Source organism: Bufo bufo, chromosome 2 (assembly GCF_905171765.1).
Source record: "Bufo bufo chromosome 2, aBufBuf1.1, whole genome shotgun sequence".
In the NCBI taxonomy this organism is placed as follows: domain Eukaryota; kingdom Metazoa; phylum Chordata; class Amphibia; order Anura; family Bufonidae; genus Bufo; species Bufo bufo.
Window position 1 is genome coordinate 59,895,098 of NC_053390.1, and position 17,548 is coordinate 59,912,645.

Consider the following 17,548-nt stretch of genomic DNA (forward strand, 5'->3'; position numbering starts at 1 on the left):
TCGTTGGTGGCCAGTGCGGTTGGCCCCCCTCCCTCCACTGTAGTTAACTCGTTGGTGGCCAGTGCGGTTGGCCCCCCTCCCTCCCCTGTAGTTAACTCGTTGGTGGCCAGTGGCCCCCCCCTCCCTCCCCTGTAGTTAACTCGTTGGTGGCCAGTGGGCCCTCTCCCCTCCCTCCCCCTCCTAATTAAAATCTCCCCCCCTATCATTGGTGGAAGCGGAGAGTACCGATCGGAGTCCCAGTTTATTTGCTGGGGCTCCGATCGGTAACCATGGCAACCAGGACGCTACTGCAGTCCCGGTTGCCATGGTTACTTAGCAATTTGTAGAAGCATTATACTTACCTGCGAGCTGCGACGTCTGCGTCCGGCCGGGAGCTTCTCCTACTGGTAAGTGACAGGTCATTAAGCAATGCCCCCTGCTGCCTGGCAGCACCTGCCAGGCAGCAGGGGGCAGTCATGTACACGGTTCTTTTAGTATATTCTAACCTGAAGCGTCCCCATCACCATGGGAACGCCTCTGTGTTAGAATATACTGTCGGATTTGAGTTTCACGATCTAATTCATATCCGACAGTATATTCTAACATAGAGGCGTTCCCATGGTGATGGGGACGATTCAAGTTAAAATATACCATCGGATTGGAGAAAACTCCGATCCTATGGTATATTAACTCCTGACTTTACATTGAAAGTCAATGGGGGACGGATCCGTTTGAAATTGCACCATATTGTGTCAACGTCAAACGGATCCGTCCCCATTGACTTGCATTGTAATTCAGGACGGATCCGTTTGGCTCCGCACGGCCAGGCGGACACCAAAACTACTTTTTTTTCATGTCTGTGGATCCTCCAAAAATCAAGGAAGACCCACGGACGAAATAACGGTCACGGATCACGGAAAAACGGAACCCGTTTTTGCGGACCGCAAAAAAATACGGTCGTGTGCATGAGGCCTAAGGACTTGGCCATTTTTTGCAAATCTGACCAGTGTCACTTTAAGTGGTGATAACTTTAAAACGCTTTGACTTATCCAGGCCATTCTGAGATTGTTTTTTCGTCACATATTGTACTTCGTGACACTGGTAAAATCAAGTAAAAAAAATATGCATTTTTATTTATAAAAAAAAATACCAAATTTCCCAATTTTTTTTTAAAAATTGCAAATTTCCAAGTTTCAATTTCTCTACTTTTATAATACATAGTAATACCTCCAAAAATAGTTATTACTTTACATTCCCCATATGTCTACTTCATGTTTGGATCAATTTGGGAATGATATTTTATTTTTGGGGGATGTTACAAGGCTTAGAAGTTTAAAAGAAAATCTTTCAGAAATTTTCAAAAACCCACTTTTTAGGGACCAGTTCAGGTCTGAAGTCACTTTGTGAGGCTTACATAATAGAAACCACCCAAAAATGATTCTAGAAACTACACCCCTCAAGGTATTCAAAACTGATTTTACAAACTTTGTTAACCCTTTAGGTGTTGCACAAGAGTTATTGGCAAATGGAGATGAAATTTGAGAATTTCAATTTTTTGGCAAATTTTAGATTTTAATCAACTTTTTCCAGTAACAAAGCAAGGGTTAACAGCCAAACAAAATGCTATATTTATTGCCCCGATTCTGTAGTTTGCAGAAACACCCCATATGTGGCCATAAACTACTGTACGGGCACACAGTAGGGCGTAGAGGGAAAGGTGCGTCGTATGGTTTTTGGAAGGCAGATTTTACTGGACTGGTTTTTTTGACACCATGTCCCATTTGAAGCCCCCCTGATGCACCCCTAGAGTAGAAACTCCATAAAAGTGACCCCATCTAAGAAACTACACCCCTCAGGGTATTCGAAACTGATTTTACAAACTTTGTTAACCCTTTAGGTGTTGCACAAGATTTAATTGAAAATAGAGATACAATTTCAAAATTTCACTTTTTTGGCAGATTTTCCATTTTAATATTTTTTTTCAAGTTACAATGCAAGGGTTAACAGCCAAACAAAACTCATTATTTATGGCCCTGATTATGTAGTTTACAGAAACACCCCATATGTGGTCGTAAACTGCTGTACGGGCACACGGCAGGGCGCAGAAGGAAAGGAATGCCATACGGTTTTTGGAAGGCAGATTTTGCTAGACTGTTTTTTTGGACACCATGTCCCATTTGAAGCCCCCCTGATGCACCCCTAGAGTAGAAACTCCAAAAAAGTGACCCCATTTTAGAAACTACGGGATAGGGTGGAAGTTTTGTTTGTACTAGTTTAGGGTACATATGATTTTTGGTTGCTCTATATTACACTTTTTGTGAGGCAAGGTAACAAGAAATAGCTTTTTTGGCACCGTTTTATTTTTTGTTATTTACAACATTCATCTGTTAGATCATGTGGTATTTTTATAGAGCAGGTTGTCAAGGACGCGGCGATACCTAATATGTATAAAATATTTTTATTTATGTAAGTTTTACACAATGATTTCATTTTTGAAACAAAAAAAATCATGTTTTAGTGTCTCCATAGTCTGAGAGCCATAGTTTTTTCAGTTTTTCAGCGATTTTCTTAGGTAGGGTCTCTTTTTTTGTAGGATGAGATGACGGTTTGATTGGCACTATTTTGGGGTGCATATGACTTTTTGATCGCTTGCTATTACACTTTTTGTGACATAAGATGACAGAAAATAGCTTTTTTTACACCGTTTTTTTTTTTTTTTTTTTACAGTGTTCACCTGAGGGGTTAGGTCATGTGATATTTTTATAGAGCCGGTCGATACGGATGTGGAGATACCTAATATGTATATATTTTTTTTATTTATGTAAGTTTTACACAATGATTTCATTTTTGAAACAAAAAGTCTAAGAGCCATAGTTTTTTCAGTTTTTGGGCGATTAACTTGGGTAGGGTATGATTTTTGCAGGATGAGATGACGGTTTGATTGGTACTATTTTGGAGTACATGCGACTTTTTTTTATCACTTTTATTACCTTTTTTGGGAAGTAAGGTGGGCAAAATTTCAATTTCCTCATAGTTTTTTATTTATTTAGAATTTTTTGAAAAAATTCTTTATTGTTTTTCTGAACCAAAAATGTGAATTTCATTACATATAGTTTAAGAAAAAGATGCAGATAATCATACACCAATTCACATACTTGACCCCGTTATACCCACCCCCCACCCCTTGATTCACTGCAGCAGGATTCGACAGTATCCTATTGCTACTCGTGGTCATCCCCAAATACCACAAATAGCCAAGCTCTTTGGAGCGAAGAAAAAAAAAAAAAAAAACATCATCAAAGACCCGCTCCTTCCAGGACTACTCTGCTTTTCTTACGATTCTTCTGTAAGCATCAATGGTATCTATCTGAGCCCTCCACTCTGAATAAGTAGGGCTGTTTTTTGTGCCCCAATATTTAAGAATCAAGGCCTTTGCGGCCGTGAAACTCTCCAGAGAGATTCTAATCTGATAGGGCGTTAAATCCGTATGGGTGAAAAAAACTAATATTGCCTGCATAAAACAGCGATTCAATTTAATCTTATATCTGCTGTGTAGTTCTTCATAAATGCTGGTCCAAAATCTGTTTATTTCTGGGCAATCCCATAACAGGTGACCTAGACCAGCATTTTCGGCCGAACATTTCCAACACGTATCCCTTCTTTCCCTATATATTTTGGCGAGGAAGGCGGGGGAGTAATACAAGCGATGTACAATCCTGAACTGGATTAATCTATATTTTTGGGATATCGATGCCTTTTTTATATTTCGATATACTATATCCCAATCAACAGTACTTTATACGCCTAATTCAGCTTCCCATCCTCCATCGCTTTTAAATGTTATTTCTCCTAAGCAGTCCTGAAATCTATAATATATTTGTGAAAGAGTGAGTTGTGTATCCCTAAATTTAAAACAATAATCTAAGAAGGAGTTTGCCCTGGTGATCAAAGAATCTTTATCCTGGGTGTTCGTGTATGCGTGTCTAATTTGTGCATATCTATATCTATCTAGAAAAGTGACATTTATACCCTTTATTAAATCGTTAAAAGGGATAATACTTCCATGAGATGTTATTTGGATTAGACGGTTAATACCACGTGAATTCCAATACTTATAATCTTCAATTAACCTAAACTCTTTTAAATTGTGATTGTGCCAAAGAGTAGTAAAAAGTGTGGGGCTTCTTACACCCAATATCTTTTTAGTTTTATTCCAGACCTTATCTAACGTGTCACTAATTAAACACTATTTTTTTCTTTTTCCCGGATGCCCAGTCTCCAGGATAGAAAAAATGTCTCCATATGGCCCCAAAAAGTCCCTTGAGAGGATATTCAGCAGCGTCGCAGACTGGTGATTCCCCCCCCCCCCCGCCCCACCCACCACCTTATCTGAGCTGCGATGTAGTATCCCTGCAGGAATGGAAGGGAGAGCCCACCATCCCTCTCAGAGAGACAAAGATATTTTTGCTTAATCCTGACCCTTAGATATTAAGGGTTATTATTTTTATTTTTTTATGGCGTTCACCTTGCGGGGAAAGTAACTTGACCATTTTATAGATCAGGTCGTTACGGACGCGGCGATACCTAATATGTGTAGTGTATTTATTTTTTATTTTTTTATTCAGTGATAAATGTTTTTTTTTTTATCTTAACTTTTTTCACTTTTTTTTTTACTTTTTTTTTTACCCAGACCCACTTGGTTCTTGAAGATCCAGTGGGTCTGATGTCTGTATAATACAGTACAGTACAATATATAGTGTACTGTACTGTATTTTACTTACACTTTGTCTGAACAGATCTATGCCTTTAGCACAGATCTGTTCAGCACCATGGACAGCAGGATGCCTGAGAAGGTGTCCTGTTGCCATGGGAACCTTCCCCGTCTGCTCAGTTGTGGCCACAACTGCGCAGACGGGGAAGGGTAAGGAGGGGGGCTCCCTACCTCTGTGACCCCATCCTGTCAAGGGGCTGCAAAGGGAGAGGGAGAGAGCCCCCTCTTACTGTTAACTTACTGTTAACTTTTTCCATACAGCGGTCCGTACGGCGTTTCAGAGAATTTGGCAGTATATCTAACTGGCCTCACAACCGCAGACCACATGTAACCAGTGGTGTTGCTTGGGCTGGTGTCACCCGGTGTGGTAGAAAATGGTGTCACCCCCCCCCCCCCCGAAGCAATAATATTTTAGCCATATACGGGGGCTATGGTGGTGCTACTGCCATAGGGGGCATCCGTTAGCTCATCAGACCCCCCCTAGCAGTCAGAGCCTGGTCTCGGGAGGGGCACTTCCAGATTATTTTCTGTCCGCCGCGACAAAACAATGGTGCTTATAGAACAGACTACACAGTGTAGCGTATACTGTATATTGTGTGGCACAGTGTATGTTATATGTGTATAACATAAACATATTTCATATGAAAACTTACAATTACTTGGCTTGGCCCTTGGGGATCTCGGACACCACTTCAACACTTTGGCCGGGGGCTCGGTGGAGCTGATGTTGTGTTTTATCCTAATGAGAAAGATTTCATAATAAGGATTTGGAGAAGGGGCAGAGGGATAGCAGAGCAGGGAGAGGCTGGTGCTGCTACTATGGGGTCATACCATAGGGGAGTAATAAAGCCCACCATAATGCCCCCCTAGTAGAAATAATTCTCCTTTTAATGTGACAGTGCAAAAAATACCCCCTTGTAATGCCCCCAGTTGAGCTAATGTCCCGATAGTGCCCCCATAATGTCCCAGTATAAAATACCCCTATATAGTGCCCCCAGTAAATTCCCCCATAGTGCTCCCCTTTCTGCTAGTGCCCCCCATAATGTACAAGTATAAAATGCCCCATATATAGTGCCCCAGTAGATGTCCTCAGTGTCCGGCCTCTGATAGGCTGCCGGCCTAGTGTCCCCCATAATGCCCCCCAATAATGTGCCAGTAAGTGTCCCCATAGATGTCCCCCATCATGTGCCAGTATCAAGTGCCTCTCTCCTCCCCCATGTCCCAGTATCATAGTGCCATCTCCCCCCAATGTGCCAGTATCAAGTGCCTCTCTCCCTCCTACCCCCCTTGTGCCAGTATCATAGTGCAAAACCCCCCCATGTGCCAGTATCAAGTGCCTCTCTCCTCCCCCCCCATGTCCCAGTATCATAGTAATTGTAGACAGCACTCCAATATGAGATAATGCTTTTTTATTTTTGCCGGACATAAAGGTCCTTTTAGGACTGGAATGAAGACAACGTTTCGGGCAAATTATATGCCCTTCATCAGGCTAGTAGCGTGAGTAGAATCACAGTGGGCCGGCGCCGGCCCACTGTGATTCTACTCACGCTACTAGCCTGATGAAGGGCAAATAATTTGCCCGAAACGTTGTCTTCATTCCAGTCCTAAAAGGACCTTTATGTCCGGCAAAAATAAAAAAAGCATTATCTCATATTGGAGTGCTGTCTACAATTACTTTATTACCTATCAGTTCCAAGAGGTGGAGCCAGGAACGTACCTAGACGTGCACCCGTCACCTACCTTCCCTAGACAGAGTGCCGTGGTCGCTTTGTGATCCCAGTATCATAGTGCCATCTCCCCCCAAAAAAAGTGCCAGTATCAAGTGCCTCTCTCCCCCCCATGTGCCAGTATCATAGTGCCATCTCCTCCCCAATGTGCCAGTATTAAGTGCCTCTCTCCTCCCCCCCCATGTGCCAGTATCATAGTGCCATCTCCCCCCCTCAAAAGTGCCAGTATCATAGTGCCATCCCCCCCCCAATGTGCCAGTATTAAGTGCCTCTCTCCTTCCCACCCCTATGTGCCAGTATCATAGTGCCAAACCCCCCCATGTGCCAGTATCAAGTGCCAACCCCCCCATGGGCCAGTATCAAGTGTCTCTCTGCTTCCCCATGTCCCAGTATCACAGTGCCATCTCCCCCCCCCAGAAAAGTGCCAGTATCAAGTGCCTCCCCCCCCCCCATGTCCCAGTATCATAGTGCCATCTCCCCCCCAAAAAATAGTGCCAGTATCAAGTGCCTCTCCCCCCATGTGCCAGTATCAAGTGCCTCTCTCCTTCCCCCCCATGTGCCAGTATCATAATGCCAACCCCCCGCCCCCCATGTGCCAGTATAAGGTGCTAAACCCCCTTCCCCCCATGTGCCAGTATCAGGTGCCTCTCTCCTTCTCCCCCATGTGCCAGTATCATAGTGCCAGTATATGGTGCCAACCCCCCTCCCCCCCATGTGCCAGTATCAAGTGCCTCCCGCTCCCCCCCATGGCAGTAACAGTCGGGAATAAAAAAATAAAACGTATACTTACCTCCATGTCAGCAATGTGATGCAGCCTCTTCCTGTGTAGCGCGCTGTATGTCCATATATGGAGTCAGTGCTTGTGTATTCTAATTTACCCTGTATTTCAGAAAAGTTTCTGCTGGGATTCGAACCCACGACCTTCTGTATCAGAGGCAAAGCACTTACCCACACAGCCATAAGAGCTGCATTGCCACTGACTGAAAAAATATGAGGCTTCTACTGTTATAGCTGGCTAAGTGTACATCTATACACATGACAGCTGCCCTAACACACCCAGCACTGCTATATCTCTATATGACAGCTGTCCCAGCACACTCAGCTCTGCTATATCTATATATCTCTAAGTATTGCTATACAGTAGATAGATATATAGAGATATAGCAGAGCTGAGTGTGCTGGGGCAGCTGTCATGTGTATAGATGTAGCAGAGCTGGGTGTGCTTGGGCAGCTGTCATGTGTATAGATGTAGCAGAGCTGGTTTTGCTGGGGCAGCTGTCATATATAGAGATATAGTAGAGCTGAGTGTGCTGGTGCAGCTGTCGTGTGTATTAGATGTAGCAGAGCTGGGTGTGCTGGGGCAGCTATCATATATAGAGATATAGCAGAGCTGAGTGTGCTGGGATAGCTGTCATATAGAGAAATAGCATTCCTGGGTGTGTTGGGGCAGCTGTCATGTGTATAGATGTACACTTAGCCAACTTTAACAGTAGAAGTCTCATATTTTTTCAGTCAGTGGCAATGCAGCTCTTATGGCTGTGTGGGTAAGTGCTTTGCCTCTGATACAGAAGGTCGTGGGTTTGAATCCCAGACACATCTCTCCCTCTCCTGAGCATGGCAATACAGATGACTATGCCTGGGATTCGTAAATGAGAAGTGTGCAAGTTGTGTCACCCTCCGCACCCCCCTTGCAACGCTGCTGCATGTAACCACACCCGCCCAGGACCTCCACATCCAGCATGTTCACCTCCATGATCGTCAGAGCAGCCACCCGGACAGCTGCAGCAACAATCGGTTTTCATAACCAAAGAATTTCTGCACAAACTGTCAGACACTGACTCAGTGTCCACAAGTTTGTTGATCGTGCTGCTTTCTGAGTGCAAAAGTTCCAATCCCAGACCCATTCTCCAATGCTGAAAAAGACATGTTTTTATGACTGAGATTTTAGACCTTTTTCTAAGTAGAATAAAACCTGCTGATTGCGATAAATACCTGGTGGAACTTCACTATTTGTACTAATACTTCCCTCTAGGGTGCAGGTGTACGTGAGTGCACCTAGCCTCTGGTAACCGTTTGTGTGGCTACAAAGTGAAAACAACCTGAGCATTGGAGAAAAAAGAGGGTCTGGGATTGGAACTTTTGCACTCAGAAGGCAGCGCGATCAACAAACTTGTGGACATTTTAACTGTGAACCGACCTATACTCACGTTGCTTGGTGGATCTGCAGCGCCGATAAGTACACCAAAAACTTGAGATTGTTTTTATATTGTTTATTAGACACTGTCTCAGGAAAGCTCACCTGCATGCTCATCGTCCTCATCGGGGTCTGCAGTTCATCGTCGTAACCGACTTGAGTGGCCAAATGCTCACATTCGATGGCATCTGGCACGTTTGAGAGGTGTTCTGTTTATGGATGAGTCCCGGTTTTCACTGTTCAAGGCAGATGGCAGACAGTGTGTGTGGCGTCATGTGGGTGAGCGGTTTGCTGACTTCAATGTTGTGGATAGAGTGGCCCATGGTGGCGGTGGGGGTTATGGTATGTGCAGGCGTGTTATGAACAACGAACACAGGTGAATTTTATTGATGGCAATGAGAATGCACAGAGATAACGTGACATCACCTCATGTTGCAGCATGATAATGCATGGCCCCATATTGCAAGGATCTGTATACAATTCCTGGAAGCTGAAAACATCCCAGTTCTTGCATGACCAGCATACTCACCGGACCAGTCACCCATTGAGCATGTTTGGGATGCTCTGGATCGGCGTATACGACAGTGTGTTCCAGTTCCCTCCAATATTCTGCAACTTCGCACAGCTATTGAAGAGGAGTCGACCAACATTCCACAGGCCACAATCAATTCTATGCGACAGAGATGTGTTGCGCTGCGTGAGGCAAATAGTGGCCACACCAGATACTGACTGTTTTTCTGCCTTTCCCCCCCAGTAAGGCAAAACTCTGCACATTTCAGAGTGGCCTTTTATTATGAGCAGTCTAAGGCACATCTATGCAATATTCATGCTGACTAATCAGCACCTTGATATGCCACACCTGTGAGGTGGGATAGATTATTTCGGCAAAGGAGAAGTGCTCACTAACACAGATTTAGACAGATTTGTGAACAATATTTGAGAGTAATGGGTCTTTTGTGTATGCAGAAAATGTTTCAGATTTTTGTGTTCAGCTGTTGCGTTTATATTTTTGTTCAGTGTAGTGGTCAGGTTTTTTTTTTTTTGCACCAGGTATATGAGTTTTTTTCATGGAAGCCTAAATCAAAATAAGGTTAAGCAAGGTTATTTTCTCAATTACAGGTCATCCCCTGTGACCGCTGGCTACTAGCAGTAGGGTGGCAGAAATTATGGCCATGTGAGCAACAAGGAATTTTATGTTTGAATGAAGCTAGAAATAAAATAGGACTTCAGATCTCTGGATTGGACTTTGCTACCCAAAAATCACTAGAAAACAAATACATGATTTTATGTAGATCTTTTTAGAATTTTTGTTTGGAGATTAATGTTTTTATTTTACTTTCCCGAGAATGGCAAAAAAATTGATTAAATGAAAGAAATGGAAGAATTTACTTGCCTGATAAATCTGCCGCTATTTGTTTACCTTGCTGCAGTGATGAAATGCCTATCCAATCTATCCTTGTGACCTCTACTGCCCATCATGGTGGTGCACAGCTCAAGACCACTGAGGCCATAGATTGCAGAAGTCACATAGGTAGACTCTCACACTATTTCTGCAGCAAAGTAAGCAAAGACCGGTGAAGAGCACCAAAATAGTAGTGGATTTATCAGGTGAGTCCTTTTGTTATTCCAATCTCAGAAAGCGCCTTTATAGTAACTGTGTGCGCTCAAAAACCAACACCTAGAGAATATTAAAGAATTCTTAGCCAATGAAGTTCAAATCTGTACCTGGGACTAAGTTTTATGGATTAGGATTTTATTTTATTTTTTACATGGTTAAATCCATTAGAGATTCTAGACAACTGATTTCAAAGTATAAATCTGCCCACACATATTAGGTTAGAGTTTAGAGTTAGACTGATTTTGACAGGACTGATTGACTGGCTAAAGTGTATGGGGCTCTCCCAACTCTCCGAGATAGAACACGTCTGGGGGAAATAAGGATCAGACGTGTCATAAAGTTCATTAACATGCCCCATGCTTTGTTCATGTCCATGGTGGAGTCTGGGGAATAACTTTTGGTCAAATGAACAAGCTTTCAGTTGACAGCTGTCTAAACTGTATGGACAGCTTAAAGGGGTCATCCATTCCTTTAATATTGATTGCTTATCCTAAGGATAATCTAGTAATATCTTATCAGTGGGGATGACACCTGCTCCTCAAATAAGCTGTTCTGTAGTAGCATCATCATCGAAACTACAGAGCACAGTTTCTAAATGCAGTGCTCCTCCCATTCACTTCAATGGGAACAACGGTGCATTAAAGAGGACCTTTCACCACTCCTGACATGCCTGTTTTAATAGCGTCATGCATTTCCTATGTAATAACAATTCTGGAGCATCTATTGTTATACAGACTCACTCTATCCAGTCAGTGCTGCCATGTTCATGTGTGCTGGTACACCCCCCCAACTTGTTACCTCCCATCTGTACCCTTACTGAAAGCTAATAGAAATTCATTCATATCTTCTAGTAGAAATAAAGGAACGGCACAACATAGAGCCATAAGAATAGATGCTCAAGATTTGTTATCACATGGGGAATACATGAAGCTATTAAAATAGACGTGTCAGGAGTGGTGACAGGTCCTCTTTAACTAACTCTGTCCACTACAGAATAGAAGAAACCATGTATTTCCAGTGCCGATGCTACTGCAGAATAGCTGGTCAGCAGGTGTGTGTGTCGGACCACCTCCGATCAGATGTTGATGGCTTATCCTAAGAATAAGCCTTCAACAGTAAACGAGTAGACAACCTCAAAGTTATGACAACTCGCACATTATAAGAGGAAAAACCATTGGAAAGGCCAATGTGTAACTGCATATTTCTACTCTACTATTTATACTCTTGCTAGAGCTTTCAGCCTATGTATAGCCAATTTCAGAATACAGATCATATAGACCCGTCAATAAAAAAATAAAAAAATAAAAATTGTCAAATAAAGTCAAAGAATCCACACTATAAATTAGTCTGAATTGAATTCATTTAATTTCACACAATGAATAACATATGAATAGGATTATTATTATTTTTTTGTAGTTTTTTTTCTCTTTTAGTTAAGTGCTCTATACCGCTAACCTGATTCGGCAGCGAAAAAACTGAGCTTTCTTTTAGAAAAAAAAAAAAAAAAAGTTTAAAAACCAACATCTAGGATCATGACGTAGCATGACAAGAAAGCATGCCTGATGTACCTATGCATCATATAACAGCAATTTTATATTCATTTTGTTGAGTTTTTTTTTTCTTTTTTTTGCTTTTAAATGTACAAAAATGCTTCATGAATAAAAACTGTTACAAAAAGAACATTTCAAACAATGTACAAGTTTCTTCTTGTCTCTATATTCAATAAAATACAAATACATTTTTTTTGTTCTAAAATATGTTTACATACAATCAAAGTAGAACATGCAAGTACACTTTAAAAAAGGCTTTTAAAAACCACTTATGAATACAAACTAAAAATTAGCCAGCACGACTTGAAAAACAATTTTGTGCCCCGTTTTTTTTTCCTTAAATATATACATATATAACATTTCATGTGCATTACTTAAGAAATAGCTTAGAAAAAAAAACAGCAACGTGGGATTGAAACGCGACACCCCCAACGTTGATAGATTGGCAGCTCATTGACATATCAATATAATGTCTTTCTTTCCTCGTAGTGTAAATATAGACATATATGGGAATTATTAAACTGAGGAGGGGAAGGGGCGGAAATGTGCTTTTGAATTGAACTGGGAACTATATTTTACTTAATGGGTACAACAGAGATTCATTGACATCTGAGCCTGTCAGTAAGCAACCGATTGCAAAAAAAATAAAAAAATAAAAAAGTAAAATGAGATTTTTTTTATTTTATATATATCATACCAAAATTAAAATTTTTCGTTTTTAGGGACATGCAACATTACAATGAAAAAAAAATAAAAAATCAGCACTGAATAGATATGTAGCGAAACCCAGGAGCCCAATTGAGATGTAGACACTGAATATACGAGCTGTACAGTTGAGAACTTTCTGCTTTTGATATTATGGATATCCAGCCAGTTACTTGATCGTCACCTTATATCTTCCATTTCTATCAAGCAAAAACCTAAATGCAATAACACTGTGAGAACCTATTTGAAACCATTAGCATGCTTATTATATACAGTTAACAAAACAAAAAAAAAAACATTCCTTGTACTCTGCAATGAGTTTACTGGCAAATATTAAACCTTTAAGCAAAAATGTGTGAGAAAGTCTACATACAAACAGACTGGTAAAAAAAAAAAAAAAAAGCCTGAAAGATACATATCCTAAAAGACAAGTACAGCTACATGAGCTATTGAGGGGCCTCTGTAGTGCATATGTAGTTACCTAATTGGCCCTGGAGAAAAATAAAATTCCATGGGTGATCTGAAGTTGGTGGAACCAAAATTTTGAAAATCGAAATAGTCAATAATCTTGCACCTGAGATTGAGAAGCCACCTGTATCACAAGTGAAACATCTATTTTCTCAAAAATATTCACTATGGAACTGGACATGCCACGATTTATTAAATACTAGATAATCTCTGTGGCCCTGAGGGCGCCTGTACATTATTATTTATTATTATTATATATGGCTTTCAAGATGGCCCAAGAAAGTGTATAACTGTCTGCGAGGAATGTGAAGAAGCAGATCATTCATTGATACTAGGAATTGGCAAGTAATGATCTTGTCCTCAATATTATGATGACTCAAGTAATTATAAACGGATTGAATCCTTTTTTCCTTTATTTTAAAATACTTTCAAAGTGATAAATCCGTCAGTATTTTTGGTTTAGTGAGAAGGGAATTCTATAAATGCTGTGCAGAAACAAATTTCAAAATTCTAAAAGTAATTTTTTATAAGCCCAGGATTTATCTCCATGGCAGAAACTGCATGAAAAAAATTAAATAAAATCACTTGTAGGTAATATGTTACCAAAAATGTATATTAAAAAAATGCAAAAGAATTAAAAAATGTAAGTGCATTTTTGACAGATTAACATTTCTAATCTTTAGTAAGTATTTAAAGAACAAGCCAAGCTTCTACTTTGGAAAGAATGGTTTATAATAAAGTAATTTGTGGTTGAGCAGATGTGAGACTCTCACAAAAACTGAAGACCCTAGGTTTGGTATATAGTATTTAGCTACCATCGGATCCAAATTTAGTTGAATTAATTTGGGTTGAGAATCATTGTCTTGAGAATTTTATTGTTTTTTTTGTATTTTTTCTTGGGCCTCAACATCAGTTGCTCGTTTACGTTTATATCAATAGCTTACGGACCAAAAGACAGACTTTAAGTCACAGACAGTTTGCCATCATGCAGACTGAAAAATGTTAGTTACATTATATACAGCAGAGAAAAAAAAAACTTTATTAAGGCAACCACAATTTGGGGTTTCTCCTTCCCAGTGTGGCTTAAAGTGTGATGAATTGCAGTTATGATATTCTATAGTTTTACTTTTAAGATAAGAACACTTGCTTCACTGTAACAACTATTAATACTTATGCCATCATTCTAGTAGTTGTTCAGGTATACAGTCTTTTCTGTAATTGCTTAAAATAAAAAATACTTCTCTTTTTCCATTGAAATTAAGTTGACAACCTGTTGGGTATGACATTTCCATGCTTAATAGTTCAACTTCTTAAAAAAAAGAGGGAGGGTCCTGCAGTCTTCAAAAATTAAGTTGGAAATTAAAGTTATTGAATAGATTGTACATTTGTTAAACTATCTCCAGGTTTAAAAGGTAAAAAAATAAAATAAAAAATTAAGGAGAACTATTTTTCCTATGGCGCTTAGCCAGTCTCCAGTGCATTTTGATGAGCCTATAATGAGTTAAGTAAACCCACCCTTGAGTAATAAAAGGGTTCAGGCAGGGGAGGTAAGTTTAGATATATAGGGTAGAAAACAGGTAAAAAAAAAATGCACACATTTTCTAAATTAAAGTGTTTGGATGAGAAAATGGGGGAACTGACAGGACTTAGAAAAATATAATTTTGCATTTTCTTGGTATTTTGCATCATGAATACTGGCTAGTTCTAGTACCACAAATCTATTGTACTGTTTGTGACATTTCTGAGAACCTTCTGTTGGGATACCCGAAAGGAGGAGAATATAACACTACCTAGTCTGACTACCCAAAACAAGTTTTTTTTAGGTTTTTTTTCACAATTCCATATGGTATAGCATAAAGGTACAAATCTAGTGCCAAGAGATTTGTACATTAACTGTAGTACAAAGAAATTGTTTTGTAATTTCAGGTTAAATTAAGGGGAGGAACAAAAAGAAGCAAAACATTTGCTGCAGCTTTTCAAGGGGGTTCTACCCTTTACATCAATAGCTGGCCTGATTATACTGTACATAAGTCTGTAGTGATCTCAGGGGTTATTTTGAGATTCCCCTCTCCTCTTTCTGTGTCTTTTTGTCTTCACCTCCTCCTCATTGATCAATTTTCTCTTTCCATTTCTTGGCACTCGAGAATTCTGAGTTTCTCTTGCCATATGTATAACTGCTTCAATCGTGTCCATGACTGTGTCTTTCTTGTTCCCCTCTGGTTCCTGCGAATGGAACTTTTGGCCTCGTTTATTGGGGAGGTCCACACATTTCTCCAGAACAGGCATTTGGTCTCTAGAGTCATCGTCAAACAAGACTGGTTGCTTTCTTGGGCGTCCTCTTCTCTTCTTCACAAAGTTATTGCCCGTCTTAGATTGTCTCTGTAACCTCTTTGCCTTTAGAATTTTGTTCACATGATCCATATTCTTTTTGGTGGAGAGAATTTTGTTGAAGTTGCACATTTTCCTCACTTCACCTTGGATCTCTTCGATCTCACATCTCTTGAAACGATTTCGGAGTGAGAAGTTGGCTGTAAGGAAAAACAAAGATTCTTTTGTGAATAAACCATGGTTAACAGCTGCATTTAAACAAAACTCATATGCTATATTATTATGCAGCATATGGAATTTTTCACTGACCCTTAATTTTACTTATTAAAACTGGTGAAAGTAAATATGGAGAAGTTGCAATTTATAAGAATTGCTTCGAAGAAATTAAACAGTAGATAGAGATAGAGCAGCAATCAAAATGTAGGTTTGAAATTCTGTTACTTTTCAGTGTTCATGTGAGATTATGGAACTTGATTTAAAAGGAATTTTGATTTAGTGTAGGTTCACACAGAGTTTTTTGGAGGAGGTTTTGAAGCAGATTTTTTCCACAGCCAGAAGCAGATTCGAAGGGAATCGGCAATATAAAGTTAGGACTTGTCTTTCTTCTTCCTACTCTAATCACTTCTGGCTTTAGCTGAAAAACCCCACAAGAAAATCTGGTTCAACTCCTCCTACAAAAATCTTTGTATGAATGTACCCTTAAAGTCCACTTAAGACAATCCTTGTTTATTAGAAGGTAGATCACCGAATGTTCCACTACCGAGTTTATAAGCTGTGAGGGAATGTAGACCCAGTGTTCAATTCTCACGAAATGCCCTCACAAGCACAGTAAAGCATTACGCAGTTTTACTGTATATAATGGGATTTTTGGACCCCCTGAGAGATAGAAAAAGATGCTTATTGTCATTCATTCTGACCAATAGGTGAGTGTCCTGAATGATCCTTACTCTATAAACTCCAAGTTTTCTTAAAGGGTTCTTAAAAATTGGTTATATAAACCAGACAATACAATTAACGACTATGCCTTGTATTAAAAAAGGGGGTTTTTATCAGAGAAAACCTCTTTCAGAATGCAACCCATCCTTCCCAAGCATATAGCTAATGTTTTCAGGTGAAGCAGCAGCAAGTGCAAAGGAAATGTAGCATCACATGGCAGCCATTCACATGAACGCCTATCCATGCGGTAATAGAGCCCACAAGAATCTGAGCCTCTCTTATAAAGTGGCTCTATGTTACAGCAGATAGCGTGGACTCCCAAGCTGTGGAGCCTCCCTCATTATGTCCATATTTCCTAATAAGGCAGAAGTTTTCTTCATGAGATCCACTTGTTTTACTTGTAATACTATTCCTAACCCCTAGTTGTGCTGTTAAGGAGAAACAGGACATCAGCAACATACACATATAGTTCAATGCTCTACAGTAGCCCTAGTGGTAGAAATATTAAATATAGCATAATGTGTCCTAATGTAGAAAATATTAAATACTATTTCTTATAATGTAAAGTACAATAGTACATCTAAATTTCCCCACTTATGTCTAAAGGCCCATTTTAGGATTCTAGCATTGTGATATACAACTTGCAGCTCTCGAAATTTAAAGAGAGCAAGCAGATGTGAAAAAGTAAATAGGCTCTTAGGATGGCTGATCTACTGAATAAGAAAATATACTTTTCCACATGCCAAATCAAAACTACCGGCTGCCATGCGTTACAAACACTGCGTCCAGTTAAGATATTAAAAGTTAAAAGTAAAGTTTGTTCTTAATTAGTTAAAGCTCATTATGCAGTTTATCAGTTTGTTTCGCCTTGGGGCATTCTGAAGGAAAGATATTCTGAACAACATCTGGGCTCAGACTGCAGATTTCATTTCAGTGAAGACGTTTTCAAAGAGATCTTCATTAATTTCAGGAAACTCGTGGTGCAGTCCAATTTCCCCATTAACAGTTTCTTGTATATTTCACCAAATTATCCCAACATCTGGACTGCAGATAAAACTCAACATTTTAATTTGCACTCCTTATGAGATTTTTTTCTCAATTTTCCCACATGAATATCTTGGATAAGTAGAACAAGTTTTAAATGATATATACAGGCTAATAAAATGGCAACTAATGGCAGATCGTAGCTCTAAATGCTGGTGAATCATGATCAGATCAGCCGAATACTGTGGTTAGGGTGGCAGTATTTTGTACTACACTGTGGTATTTGGT

General features: G+C 39.9%; 1 protein-coding gene across 2 annotated transcripts in view; it reads right to left on the minus strand.

Annotated features, from left to right (window-relative positions):
- Positions 1-11,631: 11,631 nt before the first annotated feature.
- Positions 11,632-17,548, minus strand: part of SETBP1 (SET binding protein 1) — a 190,410-nt gene continuing 184,493 nt past the window's right edge. For both annotated transcript variants that reach the window (XM_040421157.1, XM_040421156.1), the window contains one exon: positions 11,632-15,540. In XM_040421157.1, the coding sequence (XP_040277091.1) occupies positions 15,056-15,540 (485 nt within the window). In that variant the 3' untranslated portion in view covers positions 11,632-15,055. The remainder of the gene's footprint in view (positions 15,541-17,548) is intronic.